This window comes from Gasterosteus aculeatus, chromosome 4 (assembly GCF_964276395.1).
Source record: "Gasterosteus aculeatus chromosome 4, fGasAcu3.hap1.1, whole genome shotgun sequence".
Lineage (NCBI taxonomy): Eukaryota > Metazoa > Chordata > Actinopteri > Perciformes > Gasterosteidae > Gasterosteus > Gasterosteus aculeatus.
In genome coordinates, this window is record NC_135691.1 from 21388114 (window position 1) to 21409242 (window position 21129).

Consider the following 21129-nt stretch of genomic DNA (forward strand, 5'->3'; position numbering starts at 1 on the left):
CCTATGGGCACACACCCACCTTCGCTGGACCAGACAGGAGTGGCAAAAAGTGCTCTTCACTGATTAGTCACTGTTTTGTCTCACCAGGGGTGATGGACGGATTTGTGTTTATCGTCGAAGGAATGAGCGTTACACCGAGGCCTGTATCCTGGAGAGGGATCGATTTGGAGGTGGGGGGGGGTCCGTCATCGTCTGGGGCGGTATATCACATCACCATTAGACTAAGCTTGTTGTCATTGCAGGCAATCTTAATGCCTTGCGGGACAGGGAAGACATCCTCCTCCCTCATGTGGTACCCTTTATGCATGCTCATCCGGACATGATCGTCCAGCAGGACAATGCCAGCCATACTGCTCATTCTGTGCGTGAGTTTCTGAATGACAGCAATGTCAGTGCTCTGCCATGGCCAGGGAAGAGCCCGGATCTCAATCCCATTGAGCACGTCTGGGACCTGTTGGATCCCAGGGTGAGGGCTAGGGCCATTCCCCCCAGAAATGTCCAGATACTTGCAAGTGCCTTGGTGGAAGAGTGGGGTAACATCTCACAGCAAGAACGGACAAATCTGGTCCAGTCCATGAGGAGGAGATGCACTGCAGTACTTCAAGCAGCTGGTGGCCACACCACATACTGACTGGAAAATTTTAAGTTTATGTCTTATGGTGTTGACTCTTGTAGTGTTCATACAAATATTTACACACATCAAGTTTACTGAAAGTACAAACAGTTGAAAGTCAGAGGACGTTTCTTTTTCTGCTGAGTTATCTGGAGCAGCAGGTGCTCTTGATGTGAGGGCACCTGTGAAAGGAATCTCTGCCGTGAGTATTTTGTCCACTTTGGGGTTTGACTTTGCATCACAGATCACCAACATTTTTTGTGACAGCAAAAATGTCAGCATACCTACCGATATGGACCTTAAATTAATTTGATGTAAGACACAAAATATTTCTGGTTTAGGTGGTGTTCATTTCAACCGTTTGTCACATTGCGTTTTATTTATATATTTACAGGCTACAACTGGACTCCAGACTGGGACCCCACCCCCACTAACCTTGTGACTGCTCCGGTGGCCCGACCCATTGCCCTCACAGTCACCTTCATCGCAGCGTATGCAGTTGGTCAGAATAATGCCAGCGTTTAAGGTTAATAAACTGCTCAAGCAGATTAAAAAAAGATGAATAATTTCTTTATTTTTACAAAAAGGTAATTGACTTATTGTCCAAAAAGGACAGAAATAAGGACTTATTCTGTATCATCTTCCAAACCGCATATAGGACTTAAGTTTATTTGCCATAATAATTGTCAAATGGAATTAAAGCAAACCTAAAGTCCAGGTTGTAAAAAAAGAAAATCTGCCTTTAATTTCGCATTTTCATCCGAGCCGGCCTCTGAGGAAGGACAACAACATATGATGAAAACCTATAAATACTGACCGTTGAAAACAATGATAATAGTTAAATGAGGCAAAGCAGAGGACAATGTATAACATTGCTCACTGGTGTACCACTGGTCTCCAGATAGAGAATCATACTGGGCAATATGAACATGAATTCTTATTACACGTGGCTGAATAAAAGCCTCTTTACTGTGTGTCTGATGTCCCAACTGCCGGGGTCCTGACAGGGCCCTCCAACAAGCACCAGACCACATGGTCCACAACACAAGTACCATGGGGACAGTCTGTGGTTAGCCTTTGTTTTTGTTCTTTTTCTTTTTGCCATTGGTGGTGCTGATGGGCGGAGTCGGGTTCACTGGAGGAGCCCCTAGTCTCTTGGTTTTGGCCCTTTTCACCTTCTCCTTAATGGCTTCGATGTCCAGCTTGTGTTCTGTAGGAGCTGGAACAGAAACAAGTGTTGGGGGAAGGTTAACGGCACCACTGCGGTGCACAGGTTCACACATATTTGCTTTGTCCTCGGATGGAGATTTGTGCACTTATTTCTACCTTTGTTGGTTTTCTTCATCAGAGGCTTCTCTTTAGGAGGAATGAAAGCTTTGTTCCGCTCTTCCTGCTTCTTGGTCAGCGCTTCTGCTTGTTTCACCTGTGAAAAAGGAACAATGACAGTCACACTTTTGGCATTTCTAAACAATAAGATGGACCTCTTCCTAGAGACTACACTAAGTTGATAATGTTTTTCAATACAACTAACCAAGCAACAGGATCAAAGGAGTGGTGGGGTTGCAGCCCTCCCTTTCAATCTGAATACACAGCGTTTGTCTCTTGTTTGTCTTACGTATAATCTCTCTCACACACACTCTGAACGTAGTAGGTTTTTCTATTGCAAAATCCGAGTTCTTATCATGTCTGGGTATACTTTAACTCAATGCACACATTGTAAAAACTTTTAAGAGACAGGTGTGGTACTCGAACTGGCGTTTTTTTACTATTTAACACTGGTTTACTTTATTAGTTCTGTAGGAGGGACAGTTTGACTGCCAACCCAACCCCTGTTTGATGAACGCTCAAGCTGTTATTACCACAGCCATTGGATTGTGGATAAAAATTGGAAGAATCCCCCCCCACACACACGCACACACAAAAAACCTTTGTCAAAAGGCATCAAGTTTGCAGGTATGCATTACTGTAAGAGATGGATCCACTCAGTGCTCACCTTTATCTCCTCCATCTTCTTCCTCTTTTTCACACTTTCATGCAAGAAAAATTCTCCCGTGGCCAGCTCCTTGTCGACCTAGAAGAAGATCCGCAAAGTGAAACTCAAAGCTCTAACCCATCCCCGTCTACAGTTTTTTTAATAGACCATGTTGCATGAGCTCAACCATTGAAGCTAGTAAGCTAACAGAGGACGAGATAAGAGGCAGTTATCACCAACCATGAATGTTAGCATAAACATGGGTAAAGCAAGGGTCTGACCGTGCTCTCCGGCTGTGGCGGAGGGAATGGTGTGTACTCCTTCTTCAAGCTCTTCTTCTTGGGCTCCCTGCGCTTTGCCAAGTTCTTGTGGCGGAACTTAGGCAGAAAGCGCTCCCAGCTCTGCATTCGCAGGTCGGGGTCTTTGGACAGCTCCTGTTTGATCATCAACGTCTGACGGATCCGGCCATTTGAATGGAGTGGCAGGGGCGTGGAGTAAAAGTAACAAAGATGTGATGCTTTGCCGATCCAAGAATGTTTTATTACCATTGCATGTTTATACTGTATTTAGTAAGTCTTTGAATTGAAGGCAGTGTTAGCCAGCTAACCTGGAAGAATCACAGGATATGGGGACACCGTTTATGGAAACTTCACTTACTGAAAAAAATACTACTTCATTTCATGGATGCAATGAGTTATTGTTATCATCTCAGAGCCCCAGGTGATGAGGAGCACATGGGGCGCTATCATGCCCTCAGCTCCAGGTTGAGCCAGCCTTGGCGTACAAACCCAGAGGGGTTTATTTCAGTCAGGAGATCAAGAACAAGGATGGAAATATCTTCATTGGGCAAGCAGTCAGTCCAAACGTTCTAATTTATCCGGTAAAGCGGCTGTCAGCAGCTTAAACGTACCTTAATGTTGTAGATGGGATGAATGTTCTTCATCGTGTCCATCACCACCTTGCGTACCTAATAAGACAGTGGAAGACGCGTGAAAAAAATAAAACAAATCCAGTGGGATACATATCATCATTTCAAATGACAGAAAAAAGTACAAATGTGTGAAATCAATTATTCAAACACAACTATTTCTCCGCTGAATGTTTCTTATTTGGAATCCTATTTTTCATGACAGCAGCGATACTGACAGTCACTGCCCGACTCTGCTCTCATTCTTTGGTTTCCTCTTCTCATGTTCAGACGATCTGGAACTAGCCAGAGGTTGGAACGAGATCTAATATAATAAAACCGGTGCCAAAAGTATAAACTATAAAAAGGGGAAAAAATCTCCATTATAAGGACAAACTCTTAATGCGTAACCTCGCTCACAGAACATGTCAGTCAGTTACAATATTATCGGACGGTGCCTTCATCATCATCATCATGTGACCGGCCGTTTGGATGATGGAAACATGGCGGTATTCAGAGAGGCAACGCTGATACAACAGAGGGACAAATGCATCGACCCGCATGCTGTATAACTTAAACAGATAAAAAAAGAACCCATTTTCCAGTGACGGCTAAATAACACGAGTGTGAAGAGGACGGATACACGCGTTGATCCCATTGACTGCAGTGTCTCCCCCAGGTTTACTACTTCGTTGGTTATCAAACCATTGGCCAAATAACCAGTCTTCTCAGGCTTTATGAGCAAATACAGAATCCCTTTGCGTTAATTTCTAACGCCTCGCATTAAGACACACATCACTTTATTTACGACGCTGCGCTGTGTTGTGCCAGATTCCCAATAAAGTTAGAAAAAAACATTTACGGCAAACCCATGGTCATGAAGACTCATTTAACGTTACATGGAATGTGCATGAGGAGGATGAGGGTCCATGTCGATGAATATCCAACTGAGATCGGCTTGTGCAGTTCAGAAAAAGGATCCTACCACCGAAGGAACCGACCACCGATCACACCAACCTGCCGTTCTGGCAAAGGAACCTGCCACCGACCACTTTTCGCAATCTGCGTCACTCTGATCTGCAGGTGCATCGCAGAGAAAACCAATAGGGTGTCTGAATGGTAAATGTTTATACTTCTCATCCAACCACACTCTATCGAGATGGCGCGATTTATCTGGATAGGTTTTTTGTGTGTGTGTGTTTTTGAAGGATGATAAGCCGGAATGAAAATAGGCAAGAATTAAATAACGAGGCTATTTTAAAAATGTGTGAGTAGAAGTAAAAAAGTAGTCTGAAAAATACTCCAGTAAAGTACAGATACCCAAAATGTCTACTTAAGTAAGGTAACAAAGTATTTGTACTTTGTTACTTGACACCTCTGGCATTAACTAGCATGAAGACTATGCTAGGCTGGCTACAGATGCAAGAAGCTGCTTTTGCATTTGAATCAGTTTGACATCCCAGAAATATCGTTCTGTCTGTTGACCCTACTTCAATGAGTGTAGTTAGTGAAAGTGTGGGGTTAGTAAAGGTTCATACATCCTTTGTTTTAAACTATGAATTGTATTTACACTTGTGGTTTTCGACTCCTGTGGAGAGAAATAAGTTCTTACCTCCTTCAGGCCATTAAAAGGCCCGAGGGCTGAAACCGTGTTGCCCTGCACCATCACGTAGCAGTTTGTCAACAACTCTAAAGCCTGGACAAAAAAGGAGAGAAAAGTAGAGTATTTAAATTGGGATAGGCTTAGCTCATTACTTTTACTAAAAATGAGCTGTTTATAGCAACAAGGATTCAGACAAAATGTGTGGCTGATTAAAAGAAAGCAATGCTTCCCCCTAGTGACCCTTTTCTCAAAATACACCATTGTATCTGCAAAGGAACTATTTTTTTTGCATCCCAGATGTTTAAAATCTGCCTTGGGCAGAACTAAGACATGAGAAGAGGAGGCGAGGAAGGTCTGACCTCAAGTCCAGTGAGCATTCGAGTATTTTGACCGTATGCAAAATAGGCCTTGATATTGGTATGGGACTCACCTTTAGGGTGGAACCCTTGGGGCCAATCAACCGCTGTCTTCGCTTCACAAACCGCTCTCTGTTTCTCACCAGGGTGCCGACTTTGATGATGTCACACGCCATGTCATCCTGTAAAATCCGCACAGCCTGAAGGCAAAAAAAAAAGTACCAACAAAGCAACACAGAATAATAAATTATTATCAAGCTTTCATTTTCTTAAAGCACAAAGTGCAATCTTTAGGAAGCAAAATCTTTTGCGTCTGCTCCAAGACAGACAGCGTTCCAGAGGACAACCCTGCACGACAGACAGCGGTGTCCTCAGATCGTTACCTGTTCGAATGGGACACTCCTGGCCAGCAGCTTGATTAGATCTCTGGCTCTCACGATGGCGTATGGGTCGTAAGTCTTCTTAGTGGTGCAAACTGAGATGCTTCCCTCAATCAGGTCCAGAGTGGCTTTGATGTTCTGGAAAGAACAGGTATCCACGTTAGGTAAGGTCTCAACACCACCATATGACCAGAACTAGACTGCAAAGTGCAGAACAGCAATTCCGACAGTGATAAAAATAACCCAGTCAGGAGCATTTCCATGTGCATACCAAGGGGTCAATGGCCAGAAAAGGCTTTAAAATACAAATGCTTTAAAAAAAAAAAAAAAAATTAATTACTTTGAGACAAACAAATATCTTCCTTCATCATACAGTCACCCCCTCACGGCCACATAAAATTGGAGTGACGTCGAGTGCGAAAAGTGGTTGGTGGAAGGTTTCTTTGTCAGAGCGGCAGGTACCGATGGTCGGTGGTAGGATCCTTTTTTAAGAACGGCATAATCAGAGATTAAAAAGAGATATTTGCTCGCTCGCAGAGCGTGAACTTCCTCGCTCGCGAGGTTAGTCTCTGCTTGTGTTCGAAGGTGTTTTCTACGCGCTCACTGTTTTTCTTTGACAGTAAGGGGGCGGAGCCAGTCACCATGGTATACACCTGATTGGTTACAAACCCCGTCTTTGGATTGGCTGGAGTGATGCATTCGCACAACTATAGAAGCCCATTTCCGCACTAATGTAAGGGGATAAAATTATGAGATAAAACCTTGTCAAAAAACAAACGCCCCCCTTCGGTAATCGTAGTGGACCGTAGATGACAACCAGCTACAACCATAATTTACCATCATTACCGGCACATTAAGAGCAATGCGTCCAGCTCGCAGACCGGTCCGTCAGTCTGAATATCTTGCCAACTTTACCGAACTATGAAGGAGCCTGCGCATATCTCACCTCATTATCTCGATTTTCTACCCGTATTGAAAGTTGGCAAGATATTCACAGATTTGGATTTTTTTCCGGTATTTTACAAAATATTGTGTTGAAATGCAAGCTGCATTGCAGTGTTAATTTTGGCAGCTATTTTTGATTTAGTCTTAGTCTTTAGACGAAAAATGCATATTAGTTTTAGTCCCATTTAGTCATTTTAATCCTTCTTAACTTTAGTCGACAAAAAATAGACTAAAATGTAATTAGTTTTAGTCTAGTTCTGGTCCCATTTAATAGCCATATTAAACTCCTTTTCTTCCCTTCTCAGGCCCAGGGACCCCCTGTGTTGTGTCTACAACTGCATAATAGTCTAGCTTGCAGTACTTGGTTGTCCATCAGATGTCCCTCATAGGACAGGTCTATAGCAGGTCGGCAAACTTTTTGACTCGCGGCCACAATGGGTTGTAAAATGTGACGGAGGAGCCGGGCCAAGAACAAATGGTTGAAGTGTTTGTGTGAGCTAATATAAATGACATGTGAAAAATCATTACATGAAAGGATTTGGATTTTAACAAATAGCAAAGCATTTATTTGCAAGGAAATTTAACAAATTGGCAAAGGTGTAACAACTTCATGAGGACCAGGGATCTAAACGCAACACTTTACGGTCTCTTTACTTGCAATGCTTTTGACATGGCCACCAGAAACTTCATGGTCCTCTATTGTTTCCACTGTCCCAACAAAAGAGACCTTAACGTCCTACAATCGGTGCAATACATAATTTTCTTGGCTTCAGAACCTGCAATGACTATTATGTTACACGTGTTTGTGACGGAGCGTCTCATCCAGCCGAGGAAACGCTGCCTGCCGTCGCCAGAGAACAGAGCAGAAAGGTCCGACAGTCTTTAAACGGGTCTTCATGTTTCTCTGAAGCAGCGCGGCTTCAGCCTGCTAACAGTCAGCTAAACCGAGACAGCTGAGCTAAACTAAGGAAGCCACATTCAAACTCGCCGAAGCGTAAAATAGTCGGCGCGGTCCTTAGTCGGTGCACAAGAACCACCGATGCGAGCGAGCGTTCTAGGTTCGTGGATGACGTCATCATGACGCGTTAATAACCGCCTTACTTGGCCGGTCTGTTGTCTGTCAGCTGCGTGCAAATTTAGGGGGGGAAAGTATCGTGACTTCGTCAACCACCAACATGTTCGTCTCGTCTCGTTAACGAAAGAATAGATTTAGTCATAGTTTTTATTTTTTAAGATCGTTTTCATCACGTCTTAGTCTCGTCTTAGTCATGGAAAAAAGGTCTGTTACCAAAAAAATTTCGTCATTGTTTTCGTCGACGAAATTAACACTGCTGCAAGCCTAGAAAAATGGCTCGACACACGCAAGGACACTAGGGAGGTGTGAAAAGACACGCAAGGGGGGCTTGCGTCTGCGTCGCTCTGAAAACGCAGAAGCATAAACTAGGTTTTAGGAAAAAGTTTGAGCGAACTTACCACGTCGCTTAAGGCCTTCTCCACAAGAGGCCAGCACTCCTTCAGGTAGGCTTCTCTGTATTTGGGGAAGAGCGTTGCAAAGCTGCTCTCCTCCAACAGACCCCGCGGGTTGTCGTCTTTGGTGAAAGACGCCTCTTTCCATCCATCAGGAACAGTAAGGAGGTCAGATTCGTCCACTGCATGACACGGATCAGATCAGAAACATGCAAAGTGTGTTGAAGTTCGTTTCCCCCGACAAACCAGTCAAACTAAATTGGTCAAGATACCAATATACAGACGGACCATGTTTAGGCAACCATTAAAGGATGAGGGCTTTAGAAGAACAGCTACCAATGGATGGTAGTGTTTTCATCTGTAAGGTTATTCTATTGTAGAAAGGTGATCAATAAAATAAAAAAAAATCAATTGTTACTTCGAAAGGAGACCCTGGTGAGTACGTAATGTGCAATAACCCCCATGTTCGCATTGCAACGTCTGACCACAGCAAGAGTGGTTTCACAATGTACCAGCAAAGAACACAGCGAATAACGTTGTTGTTTCGGGGTTGAGTTGCAGAGGTGAACAATGACTTTAATTGCTACATGCAATAAGTTAGACCCTCAACAGATAAAACAACGTTAAATATGTTTCTTTTCGTTTTCCATGGTGCGCAATGAAAGTCAAACAGGGGGAAAGTGGAGAGATATCGTTATACAAGTTAGTTAACACATGTTTCCAACACACGACGTCTCCCTTGCTAGCTTAAAGCTAATCCATGCGTGTTTCGGAGGTGGCATGTACACACTTCAAAGAAGCGGACATAATTCCGCTTTACTTCACAGCGCATTGGTCGCTGGGTGTCAAATATGTTTGTTCATCTCGCCATCAATAATTACTCACCTTGGTGTTTAGTCTTTTTCACTTTTTTCCCTGTTTGTGTTTCACTCACGCAGTCTCCCCTCTTGGAGGACGCCATTTTGTAGGAGGGTCCCACTTCTTCTTCTTCGTAGAAGTATTACGGTAGCTTGCACCCTCAGAGCTGCAACACTGCCATCTCCTGGAGCAAACCTGTCCTGCCGCTTCGGGTATTTTCTGACATGCCGTTTGAACGCTGGTTCATGGTCACCTTCTTGGTCAGAAACCCTCAACTCAAACAGAGTCAGTGGTTCTCTGAGGGGAATCAGCAGAGCAGGAAAGGATTTGGTTTTTGTCAGACACGACTTTGCTATAAATCCTGGGTTTCAGGTTCCCTGTAAGTAAGGCAGCTGGACGTCAGTACTAGCTGAGTTCAAGATTGCAAAACTTGAAATTCCCACGGTCTTCCTCCAGGTATGATTGGCACCGCAGCCTTATTTTGTTGCATGTATGTTCCTGTGAACAATGGTTGTTATCATTAATGATAACAGACTGCATGGTACAGGACAATATTTATAGTGTTGCTAATGTCCAAAGCACATAGTGGGGACCTGAATAAGAGGCATGAGCTATTGGAGGAACTCATCAAGAGGGGGTCCCAGCACTGCTCTTATTCCAGGCTTAAAGTAAAAGGAACTTCTGAAATGGATAATGCAGATAATATTGATGAAATATACTAACTAATTTGACCGCAGTAGAGTAAAAAGGTATTTGAGTGGGGAAGAGACACTGCTGCATAAAGAGCTGAACAAGGTTGTTAATTCACACCTCTAACACTAGCAAACAATGCAATGCAAGATCCATTCATTGGGAGGGAAATCAGCTGCAGATGGCAAATTTCTACCCCAATCATGAGGCTTACATTAACCTAACAATTAGCAGCTGCAGCTATAAAAATGGTTATTTCAGGTGTAAGAACTGTAAGGTTGAGAGAAGACACAAACGGCTGTTAATTGAACAAATGAGTTCTACGTGTACAGTTAACGTTGTTCTAGTCAACATGGAGCATAATAGAAAGAACACCTCTCAAGTCTGAACACGTGGGCCTATGTTCTCCATCGAGCCTAAGAACACCATCACTAGTATACAGATTAGAAATGCACTCAGTATCAGTATTGTTTCTCCGTTCTGTAATAGTCAAATAGTTCTTATGTCACCAGTGTTCCCTCTTTCAAATCGTTTCATCTGTAAAAACTAAACCATCATTTCTGTCTAATTAGAAATACTGTTCAGCATCTTCATGATTCACACAACTCTCACAAATGGGGATCCAAACACTTTATTGCAGCTGAAGACGCTCATAGTATGACATGACAGCTTTGGTTGCACTCACTAAGAGTACGGCTCCTCCCAAAAAGCCTATTGATCCGGCCACAATAGAGATCATAGTCATGTGCTCCGTCCCTGCAAGGAGAGGCACACAGGTCAGTTAACTGTAACCACAGTTCATGAATGCACCTCACACTGAACGCCAAGACTTACCATACTGAAAAACAATCCCAAAGAACTTCATGCATATCCATTACTTCAAGTGAGTGAAAAACTCATTCCAACTTGTCAGAAAGATTATAACGTCCAAATATGAAGTACAACAACAGCTGCAGGATGATGTGATCACGTGACCGTGTACTGTGGACTCCTCGTCATGAACTCACAGTCAGATGGGACTCCTGTCGTCCTCTTCCGGTTGATGACCACCACAGGTCCAGCAGACACAAGAGCAGCTTATTTCCCCTCTCCGCCCGTCTGGCTCACCAACCTCTTGGTGTGCTGCTGGCTGGTGCAATTCTAAGGCAAAATAAGGCAGTTGATGACTTTCACTCCCCGACCGTCCAGTTGGGTCCGTAGTTGTCATAATGACACGTTGTCACAATCAAACCCGTTTAGAAATAAGGCATATATTAACTAATTCCAAATTTAAACGGAACCTTGATGTATGAACTGCTTTTGGTTAAAATTCCTTGAATGACAGCGAAGCCATTGAATATTGTTCATTGAATATAAGTATTTATTTTCTGCATCAGACTTTTTAGACTGTACTTGCCAGTTGTCTCTGACGGCCGCTCGGCAGCCCAATGACAGACCCAATCCCAATCTGTACCTCTACGGATTTACGGACATTAAGGCGCGTTCCCGCTGACTCCTTGAGGGTTTCCATTGTCAATTGTTGAGTGTTTGAGGGTTCTCTGGCAGACATTTCAAGCCCTTTATGAACCCTTTTCGTAAAAATCTGCATTAGATGCCGACTTTGCCCAAGGGAAATTACCCACAAGTCGTTGCAATGTGACGTTGAAAACGAGGAAACCAGTGATAGCATGGATGTATAAAAAAAAGGTAAACAAAGAGGATGGGACACATGTGTTTAGACTGTCATACTCGAATGTATACATTTAAGATAGTATGGATTAAAGATAGGAAAACCCCACATGGAATCAGACGATATGTAGTAATTTAGTCTTTGAAGCCATTTTGACAAAAAAAAAACATTTTAGAAAGATTTTAAATCACTCATTTTATGAGAAAGGAGCCTGGAAGACGTTTAAATCAGAGAGTAAAAAGTATCAAATAAATACTCGATTGCAATCTTTTTTTTGACGTTGTCATGGTGACGTGACATGTTTCCCATTCATATTCACACCATTTAAAGCCCCCACGGATCACTTACCGCTGCATGTCAGGTAAGTCCCTGAGGGTTCAGGGAGGACATTGGGATTGGGCCATTGACCAATATTGATATTAGTCGTCAAGCATTTAATACATTTTCCAAACTTTAACTTAGCGCAAATACTTGAACAACGTTAAAATTTGGTGACACTAAATTGGCAGTCGTTAACTTAAGGTTACTTAACATTAGCTTAGTATTATTTAAAATATAAGACTCCTAGACTTTGGTAAGTTAACGTGATTCAATAATGCAATTATTAGTGAGAAATAAAAAGTTTAATATCAATTGTTGTATATCAATTCACATTGTCACAAGACTAATTCAAGCTAGCTCACTGCCTTTGCGTTAGCTTAGCCACTTCCGCAGCCGCCCTCTGCTAATGCACCACGTACGAAAGAAAGCTTCTCCCACGTACCTTCCTATGGGACTATGTAATACATTACGAGGAAAAACGCGATGTCAAACAGCACGAACAGCCAGACGTCGAACCAATAAGAATGTTTCGGTAAAGATATCGAAGTTTCACTAGTTTTAAGCAGTTTGAGGTCTTTTTCCGACTGAGCCACGGAAATTGCACCTTTCCCCATGTTTGCTTTGGGGACAGCCGTGCGCGAGCCGGAAAACAACACCAACGTGACGTCCTTCAAAATAAAAACAAAAGAAACGTCCTTTCTATATTTTCAAAGGTGTGATTTGTTAGTTAATTAAATTAAATTGAATACCAGTTTTTTATATATTGTATCATGTGAAAATATACTGGAAACCCTTTTTAGCTCATTTGTGCTGCGTGTCAACAGATGTAAGAAGACCATCACCAAAACCTTATTTCCTTCTTGTTACCATCTGTCTATCTTTCTGACTACACGTGTCAATGGCATCGTGTTTACATCAATGCATTGCCATTTCCTATTATCTTAGAATTATTTCACTTATTGCTTTCACAGTTTAGATATTGCAGTATTCATTATACTTGATATAAATACAATTTGGCATTCAAATTCTTTTTTTTTTTAATGACAGCTGCAAAGTTGTTCACTTACTGTAATTTTGTCAAACCACTGCTAGGAGTGACCGATAGTCTTATGCTACTCTTGACACCAGTTAAGCTAAAATCATCTAAATTCTAAAAGTTTGCGCAGATTTATACAAGATGAGCGTGTTTCTCCGGATGCTCTAGTATATAAAACCAACCGAAATGAATCCATAAATGCAACAGTCACTTTGGCAGAAATAATATTACTTGGGACCATTTATCATATGACTTTTTAGAATTATCTCAAGTTAAAAGACCCTGTAACATCTTGGCAGTCTTAATAGTCTCTTTGAAATACTCTGATGCCTTTACCCACCACTCCAGAAACTAGACCAAAATAGACCACACACACAAATAAAAGCCCACCATACTGTTAGCTCATGTGACACCAAATACCATTTATTAGGGCTTTACAAAGACTACAAAATCCTCCAGATGAGTTAAATCACTGTCTCTGTCTATTTACATGATATGTTACATACAAATGTACAAAATATAAAACATTTAAGCACAAATGTTTTACCCCCCACCCCCGAAAAAAGAATTCAACTTTCCCTCAAACCAGAGTAAATGCTATGGTTTTTTAACTGAGATGTAACTGCAAAGTGTTGTGCGGGAAACACGACCAGCTGATCATCAACACTATGGCGTACACTGTTAATGGTGTCAGTGCTCTGCTAGCTCGGGAACTCATGGCCTACACCGGGAGTGAAGAGTAGCTGAGAGGGTGATTTGTGGGAGGTCTAAGCTCAGGTGTGATGCATGGGTGCAACTGTAGGTAAGGAAACACTGGTCGGCCCCGTAACTACCCCAGTACCATGCAAGGACACAACCTTGCAGGTATACGTGGGACTGTGAGAGTCTTGGCCTTAGATACACATGTGAAGCTGAGCAACAGGTACGATGGTAGAAGGTATTATTGTCCTGAGGTTGTGACAACACAACTTCTTGGTCTCCGGTGGGCTTTGACTGACCAGTAGCACCTGTTGGTTGTTGGTAAATGTATACAGTCAGTTCAGCTTCGATGCCTCGGACAGCCGGAGAAACACGAGCTTGGGTGAAAAATGTCCAGAGAGGAGCATCTAAGGAACAACAAGGATTCCTAAAGATGGAGAGAACTTTACAGCTGAGGGAGGGGAGAGTAGGATATTGGAAAAGTGCATTGTTTTTGTTCTCAGTCTGTGATTTTTTAGTGAGTTAAAACATTTTTCTTACTGTACACATTATGCCTCCTGCACAGGCAAAAACATCCAATGACCACAAGACACACACCCGTTTGTGAGTATTGAGTTTGTGCACTCATATTTTTTCTTTTTCTCTCTGTTCTCAAAGTACAATAATTTACTCAGCAAGTTAAGCATGTTGTTACATCAACAGGGCTGAATGCATCTTTGATTCCCTGTGCATGACTGAAGTATATACAGTACAATCCAGCCCAACTTCATAGTGTGCAAAACCAACCCGCTCGTTAAACAAAGAGAAGACAATCAAAATTCTAAATGGCTTCCGTCCATTACACGCATACATAATGGTAAAGGTCTCTTCTCAATGCACCCCCCTTTAAAAAGCTTTAAAACATGCTCATTAGGCTAGAAAACCCCCAAACTCTTGGGTTGTGCTCCTATCAGTTCAAGTGAGCCCAGCTCAATTGGATGAGAAAACAACAACTAAAAAACACCCCAACCTCTCTTTATGTTTTTTTTTTACAATATTGGTTAGTTTTGAATTAAAATACATAATCAATTATTAAATACTTTATTTGTCAGAAACAAGGAAAGGGAGGTTTGGAGGAAGGTAATAACAAAACAGGCTGTTTTTCCGACTACAAGCAGCTTCTTTGACGTAGCAGGAAGCAGATCATCATCGGCCAACATCAACGTCTCTTCTTCTCACTGAGGATGCTTCCTGAACTTTTGCACATCTGAGGCAGTGAGAAAGCACCAGTATCACTGTCCCCCTATTCAGCTCTTGGGCCAATCGTGTTAACTTTCTTTTCAAAAGCATTTGGATTTCTTTTTGGATACCAGATGGGTGCAGATAGTGAACAAGACAAAGTTAAATGAGTGACAGAGAGTTCCACAGGACACTGTCAGATTGCATCATTCAATTTCATATGACTGATACATTGTTAATTGTTTAGCTCTGATTTGTATTCGTTGGAGTTAAAGTCAAGTTTCTCGTTACTTTCTGAATTGCCCTGTTTCAGTATAATGCCCTGCCCGCTTGGTTCTCCATGCAGAGTAACGCAAATGTCTTGCCAAGCCACGCTCCCTTTGGCATCGGATGCTACGCCGGCTAGGCTTTCCGTTCCGGTCCTTGTGCAGCGTACAGTGACAAAGATTGCATATTTGCCACTCAAATTTGATCAACTGTAACTCTATAGCTAATTAAATGTTACACAATACATTTTTTTCCCTGCTGTCTAATATGTGCACTTGCTCCCGACGTGAAGATCCTGTCCTAGGCAAACACTCAGCATCCAATCAGTTGCAGTCCACGTGGAAGTAAAGAAAAAGCATTGTCGTTGTCCCCAGTGAGGGTAGATACGTCCGTTTGGCTCATAGCTTGCATACTTTTTCATATATGTATATTCTCACTTTATACAGATACATTGGGAAAGTCGTTTAGAATGATGACTAATATGTTTTGTTAATGCTATCTTACTACTAAGTGGTAATATTGTCAGGAAATTGTGGTAACATCTGCATGTGAGACCTTCTAGACCTTCTAGAACACAAAGTTCCTCTCTAACTGCATCTCCATGTGCACCAAAGGGTTGCAGAGTAATGGGGGCTTCTGATTGGACAACCGCTGTTCAAGAGAGGGGTTTAATTAAGAACCCTCATTCCATGAGGACCCACAGAAAGTGCTGTCTGCTGATAAAGTGACACATTATTAGCAATAGAGTGACGGGAAATCCAAGTTGACGATCATGCATCATTTGGCAAGTCTATATGTAAATCTAAGGGAAACATTGGCACTTTTCCATTTTCTTTTTCCTCCACGGTAGCACTAGATGACACGAGGACCATGGCGCTTTCGTTGTGCTGGTTGTCTGCGTGCATAGCGGGGGGGGGGTGGTGGCAGCGCCTGACACCAAGGAGGCACGGAGCGGGAGACCAGCACACCTCAACCGAAGGCCGGGCAAGACACGCGACTGTGCTCAACAATGAAACTCAAAATAGCTTGTGAACAGCCACTTTGGCTGAATGTGTTATTTAACAACGTCAGTGAACAGCCAATCAGGCCACCACTGCATCACTTGTCGACGTTCCACAGTATTCTCTTGACTCCCCATCATTAGTGGAGTTAGAGATGAGGGTCCCGAGGTGGAAACAGGCAGGCTGGATGGTCACAAGGAGGGAGAGGGGGCCTCCGATTAAAGGACAGTATCCTCCTGCTGCCTGTGGCTAAGCATGTGTGTGTGTGTGTGTGTGTGTGCATGTTTGTACGAGAAGCACCTCTATAAACAAGGAAAGTTATTAACAACAGAACTACCTCCCACCATTGTAAACATTTGAAGATATGTCTGAAAAAAAAGAAAAGAAAAATAATCCAATTCAAACTTTGGGCTTTCTGTTTTTTTTCTAACACGATCTACGATCTGTTGTTTGTTCACTCCTTAAAAGTTAACTTTGTATCCTTATCAGACCTGTCCTGCCTACACATGTATGAAAAGTTGTACTCTAAAATGTTATACATACATTAAAAAATAACCAGCTGACCTTATCTGAGTTGGATGCTGTGCTTCAAATCATAAAATAATTCCATTTTAATATTGCACCATAGTAAGGTAAAAAAAAAAGTTTTTTTCAAATGGCGGGTGTATCATTTTGGATAATAAAACTTTCCATACATCCTACATCTGTGCGCTACAGGAGGTGTCAGGCGGAAATTTAAAGGTCCCCCTTAAGGTTCGGTCTGCCGACGCAGCTCTGGGTCTCATAGCGCCGACTCCAGTGAGGAGTCCAGCTGGTCGTCATGGTGACTGGTGCTGTCGCTGTCGCAGCTCTGCGTGCTGGAGTAATTGGCTGCCTCCTGCAGCCGTAGCAACATGTTCATCTGAAAATGCAGCACAGAGGCAGAGCCTTAATGATACACAGGGATAAAGAGGCGATTGCGTTATCAGGTATGCAGTATTTCAGATAATTCCTTTCAAAGCTAAACTAAATGCATGCATTAACAATTTAAGCAGGTGTGTCATCTTATATCTCTTTATCTGCTATCGGTCAGAACCTTCGACTTTTATGCCAACACTGTACACATCAGCTAATAGGCCCTGGACTCGTGGCTTACACAGAATGCAAGCACAACATTGTAGAATTCTACTGACAACTCAAAAGAAAAAGACGGACATAAAGGAGTTTAACAATAGAGCCAAGCAGTGGGACCAAACATAAGCGAGAGAAACCTTTGGAACTGGCATGATCTTCAAACCATCCATCATAGACGCAGGTCCAATGATGCATAAGCTTTGCCTCCTTACTTTAAATGTGGTGAAAGGCACTTTTTAATCCATGAATACATATACACATAAACCTGCAGAACGTCTCATCCCTAATCGCAAATGAGCTAAATGATGCAGACGTGCTGCTGAATCTGCGAATTGCCTCAAGTGTTCTTAAAATGAGCTTAAACACACCTGCTGCAATACTGGTCTCACCTCGATGGACAAAACACACACACACACACACACAAATGCACAAATTGCCAAATCAAGCCACGTGTTGTTATTTCTTTTGGGCTGCAATAATAATAACAATAATAATACAAATGGAAAGTCTCTCTCTCTCTCCCCCTCTCTCCACCCATCCTCCCTTAATAGTTCCTATGTGTGTGTGTGTGTGTGTGTGTGTGTGTGCCATGGTTGTACTCCAGAGATTACACCACCCAGCTACATTCCTAGCTTCGTTATGTATTTTATCCGGCCTTGTGTCTTTCTCACCAGTGGGTCTCCCTCGGTGTCACTCTGGGACACCTGCTTGGACGAGGCTCCCTCCTTGGACGAGCTGTAGCCATCGTAGCCCACGTCCTCTGGCCTCAGCTGGAGAAGCGACTGGCCGTCCACCTGCAGCGAGGCAGCGTTCCATGGATATGTGTCGTTCACCCACTTGGACGGATCTTCCCAGGTGGCTCTTTTGCCGTACAGCTGCAGGCGTATCACAGAGGGAGAGGCGGTATGAACGATGCGGGAGAACGTACTCATGGTAATCACTAGTGCGGACTCCTAGCTCACCAGCTGTTGTTTTTCATACATAAAGATGCTGGCTTTCCTTAAATGATTGATGTAATAATTAATAAATAATAAAAATTATTTCAAGGTATTCTTGTGAATTTTGGGAAGGTTTCAGCAAACAATCGACCCACAAGTACGAAAATAATTTGGTGATGAATCAACCCATCATATAATAGTGTCACAGTCACAGGGGAAATTATTGTTCTTTCCTTTGAGTAGGTGTTTTTGACTATTAAACTCCTATTATTTTACTATTTAACATTTGAGACGTTTGATCTCAACTGAGTATTTTTACAATTTAGTAAGTAAAGGATTCAAATTTATTGCATTTAAAAAGTAACTCGTAACTATAGCTAATGGCTGTTTCAAATGATGTCTGCAAAGTCCAATATTTTCATCAGTGCATTAGATCTTTATTTAAATATGAAAATCAATTTTGATTCTAGAAGTGGGAAAATAGATTTTTTACCCAGAGGTTAGAAAAGATTAGAAAACTCTTTATTAATAAAAAAAACACTTCATATACACAATAGATGTTAGACATAATGTCACGGTGTGGTTCACTTCCGGTCTTATTTTGTAGCTTTCTGCCACTCGTGTCCCCGGGTAACCTCACTTCCTGCCTTGTCCTGTCATCCCCTGTGATTGTCTGATCGTTTCCACCTGTGTCCAATCACCTGCACCTCCCTAGTGTATTTGAGCCGTGTGTCTCTTGTGTCACTTGTCGCGTCATTGTCTATCGTCCTGGATGCTCCTCGTTCCTGCCTGCCTTTTTTCCCCCCGGTACTTGTATGTGTTTTTCCCCGTTGGCGTTTTGCTTTGTTGCCTTTTCGACTATTAAAGTCTTTTTGCTTTAAACTCTGCATTTGAGTCCTGCCTCCCACACATCCCCTGACACATAACAATACAAGAAAGTACATTACAACCAATAAATACAACCTCAAAATGCCATAAGGTTCACGAATAACATCAGAAAGATGATGAAATCTAAAAATCTGGTTTAGAACAGAGGTTTAAAATGTCATAGCAACATCCGCTGTTGATGGACACCCAGGACGTACCTGCAGCCCCTCCCTGACAGCCTCCAGCAGGTAGGGCACCAGGGAGTAGTTCCACAGGTCGGTGAACCAAACCCGAGAGCCTTCTACGTCCATGGGACAGGACAGGAAGAGACGGGGACCTGCCGGGGACCAAAGTGCACAGGATATCAGTGTTTGATGAATGGAAGGTGGGAAAGACACACAAAGCAGACTCTGACCTCTGAACTGGGTTCCCACACTCACTTACTGGCTCTGGTGTCGGCCAGAGAGACAGAGAGGATGTATGAGACTGACCTATGGTGACATCCGAGGAGCTGTGTGCCTCCAGGAAGCCATTGAGGTGCTGCCAGGTCTTGGGAATCCAGTCGATGATCTTAATCAGGTCATTACTGCGCATGCTCTTATCGATCTCCGTCTCTATCAGCTTTCGCCGCAGGAAACGGCCCAAGAAGCCTCTGACCGGCTCAGTGTGGTTGGTGCACAGAACCCACCTGTGATTGGACAGCAAAAAAAATGTAACCCACATTTCTCATCCAAACAGCTCAGTTTTTAGCTCATTCCACTTCACCATAAGATATTCACATCCAAAGATTCGGCCCATGAAGGGCTTTCCCCTAATTGTTGGAATGCATTAACGATGCATTCCAAGTATTGTTCTTCGAATCTTTATTTCCGACTTATTGTTGGAATGCATTAACGATGCATTCCAAGTATTGTTCTTCGAATCTTTATTTCCGACTTATTATTGTTGGAATGCATTAACGATGCATTCCAAGTATTGTTCTTCGAATCTTTATTTCCGACTTATTATTGTTGGAATGCATTAACGATGCATTCCAAGTATTGTTCTTCGAATCTTTATTTCTTCATCTTCATCTTCTTCTTCTATTTCTTCCGCGCCACCTTTCAACTCCTTCACACTTTCAGCTATTAAAACAGTTCAAATATTAAAATGTTCAGCTCCTTTCTGGCTTGAGGGCTATGACTTTTCAGCTTTCTACCTCTTAAGCTTGAATTTATATAAATCAATAATCATTAATATTTTAACATGGTTTTCAAATGGAGTTTGCTTTCAAATCCTCCTAAACTTCTTCAACTTTCAGATTTTTCAGCTTCGCAAATCTTTCAGCTACAGACACCATTTAAACTTTTAAATGTTGACACAAGTCTTAACTATTTTATGAAAAAAACTGCTTCTTGATATCTATTGTACTTTTTTCATAATCACTGATTATGTTTCACTAGTTCTTCGCTCCGTTTCTGACTTTTACATGAGTGTGTATTGCGTCTGCTAGAGTGGAGAGCTCGAGGCTAGAGGCTGAAGCAGCGCAGAAATCTGGTTAAAAAAGTATGGAACTTCTGTCCTTGCAGCCAAAGTATACACTCTAGAGGCTTCATTTCTTCAGATTAATGAGGGTATGGTTGTGCTGATTGGATTAATGTGTTCATGGAATCCCAGAGTTTTTTAGTTTTGGCGCAAGGAGTGTTTGAGTGACACAACCTCTGCCAAAAGCCCCATAGGCTCCAATACAAATCTGCCGACATATTTCTCACAAAAATCCACAAGGTACACGTTCTGTCAACGGCCATAGGAGCCGTATTCATTACCGGACAGACATAAAAACACATCCACGCGTTCGGTAGAGTCTTGGGTCTCATACAAACGCCGTATTTTTTAGATAGCTGTTATAGTTTTGCGCTGGTTCTCATTTGTTTGAGGTGTGGATTCTGTGTAACTCGCTGTCCTGTGTCTGCACTTTTGCAGCCGCACAGGTGCGTCGTTGTCGTGGTTACGAGCACTCACATGCTGCAGGATCTGTCTGTGGCTCACAGCTGCTCGCTCCTATGACCTGATTAGTGGAGTCACATGACGCAGCTATGCTTTCTGTCAACAGACCAATATGATAAAGACACTAGCCCCCCCTCCCCCCTCCCCCCTGACCTCTACTTACTGTTAATCACTCTCAGTCAGTCAGTCAGTCTAATTCTCCTCCCCTCTCCCTCTCTTCCTC

The 21129-nt window shown here is 42.6% G+C and overlaps 2 protein-coding genes across 23 annotated transcripts in view; both read right to left on the reverse strand.

Annotated features, from left to right (window-relative positions):
* Positions 1-1161: 1161 nt before the first annotated feature.
* On the reverse strand, positions 1162-12453 carry krr1 (KRR1 small subunit processome component homolog). Of its 2 annotated transcripts, none has more exons than XM_078101063.1 (12): positions 12224-12453; positions 10799-10931; positions 9129-10547; positions 8250-8425; positions 5835-5969; positions 5526-5651; positions 5105-5188; positions 3496-3552; positions 2867-3037; positions 2607-2684; positions 1940-2036; positions 1162-1832 (listed from the first exon to the last, which is right to left on the reverse strand). In XM_078101063.1, exons 3-12 carry the CDS (start codon positions 9202-9204, stop codon positions 1684-1686), a joined length of 1149 nt encoding a protein of 382 aa, XP_077957189.1. In that variant the 5' UTR covers positions 9205-10547; positions 10799-10931; positions 12224-12453; the 3' UTR covers positions 1162-1683. The 2 variants fall into 2 exon arrangements, with proteins under 2 accessions (XP_077957189.1, XP_077957190.1); XM_078101064.1 differs by having other exon boundaries at positions 11809-12416.
* Positions 12454-13219: 766 nt separating this feature from the next.
* Positions 13220-21129, reverse strand: part of nav3 (neuron navigator 3) — a 333028-nt gene continuing 325118 nt past the window's right edge. For 19 of the 21 annotated variants that reach the window (XM_078101055.1, XM_078101049.1, XM_078101047.1 and 16 more), the window contains 4 exons: positions 19412-19608; positions 19139-19257; positions 17787-17990; positions 13220-16903 (listed from right to left, as the gene is read on the reverse strand). In XM_078101055.1, coding sequence (XP_077957181.1) covers positions 16784-16903; positions 17787-17990; positions 19139-19257; positions 19412-19608 — 640 coding nt within the window. In that variant the 3' untranslated portion in view covers positions 13220-16783. The remainder of the gene's footprint in view (positions 16904-17786; positions 17991-19138; positions 19258-19411; positions 19609-21129) is intronic. The other 2 variants (XM_078101060.1, XM_078101059.1) reach the window with 1 other exon arrangement.

What these genes read in the sequence shown, in the direction of transcription:
- krr1 (XM_078101063.1), bottom strand. Translation starts at nt 9,204, where the DNA reads ATGGCGTCCTCCAAGAGGGGAGACTGCGTGAGTGAAACACAAACAGGG. An exon ending in GGAGTGTCCCATTCGAACAG is followed by an intron (nt 5,652 to 5,834) that starts GTAACGATCTGA and finishes TTTTGCCTTCAG; the next exon opens with GCTGTGCGGATTTTACAGGA. An exon ending in ATCCCATCTACAACATTAAG is followed by an intron (nt 3,038 to 3,495) that starts GTACGTTTAAGC and finishes CGGATCCGTCAG; the next exon opens with ACGTTGATGATCAAACAGGA.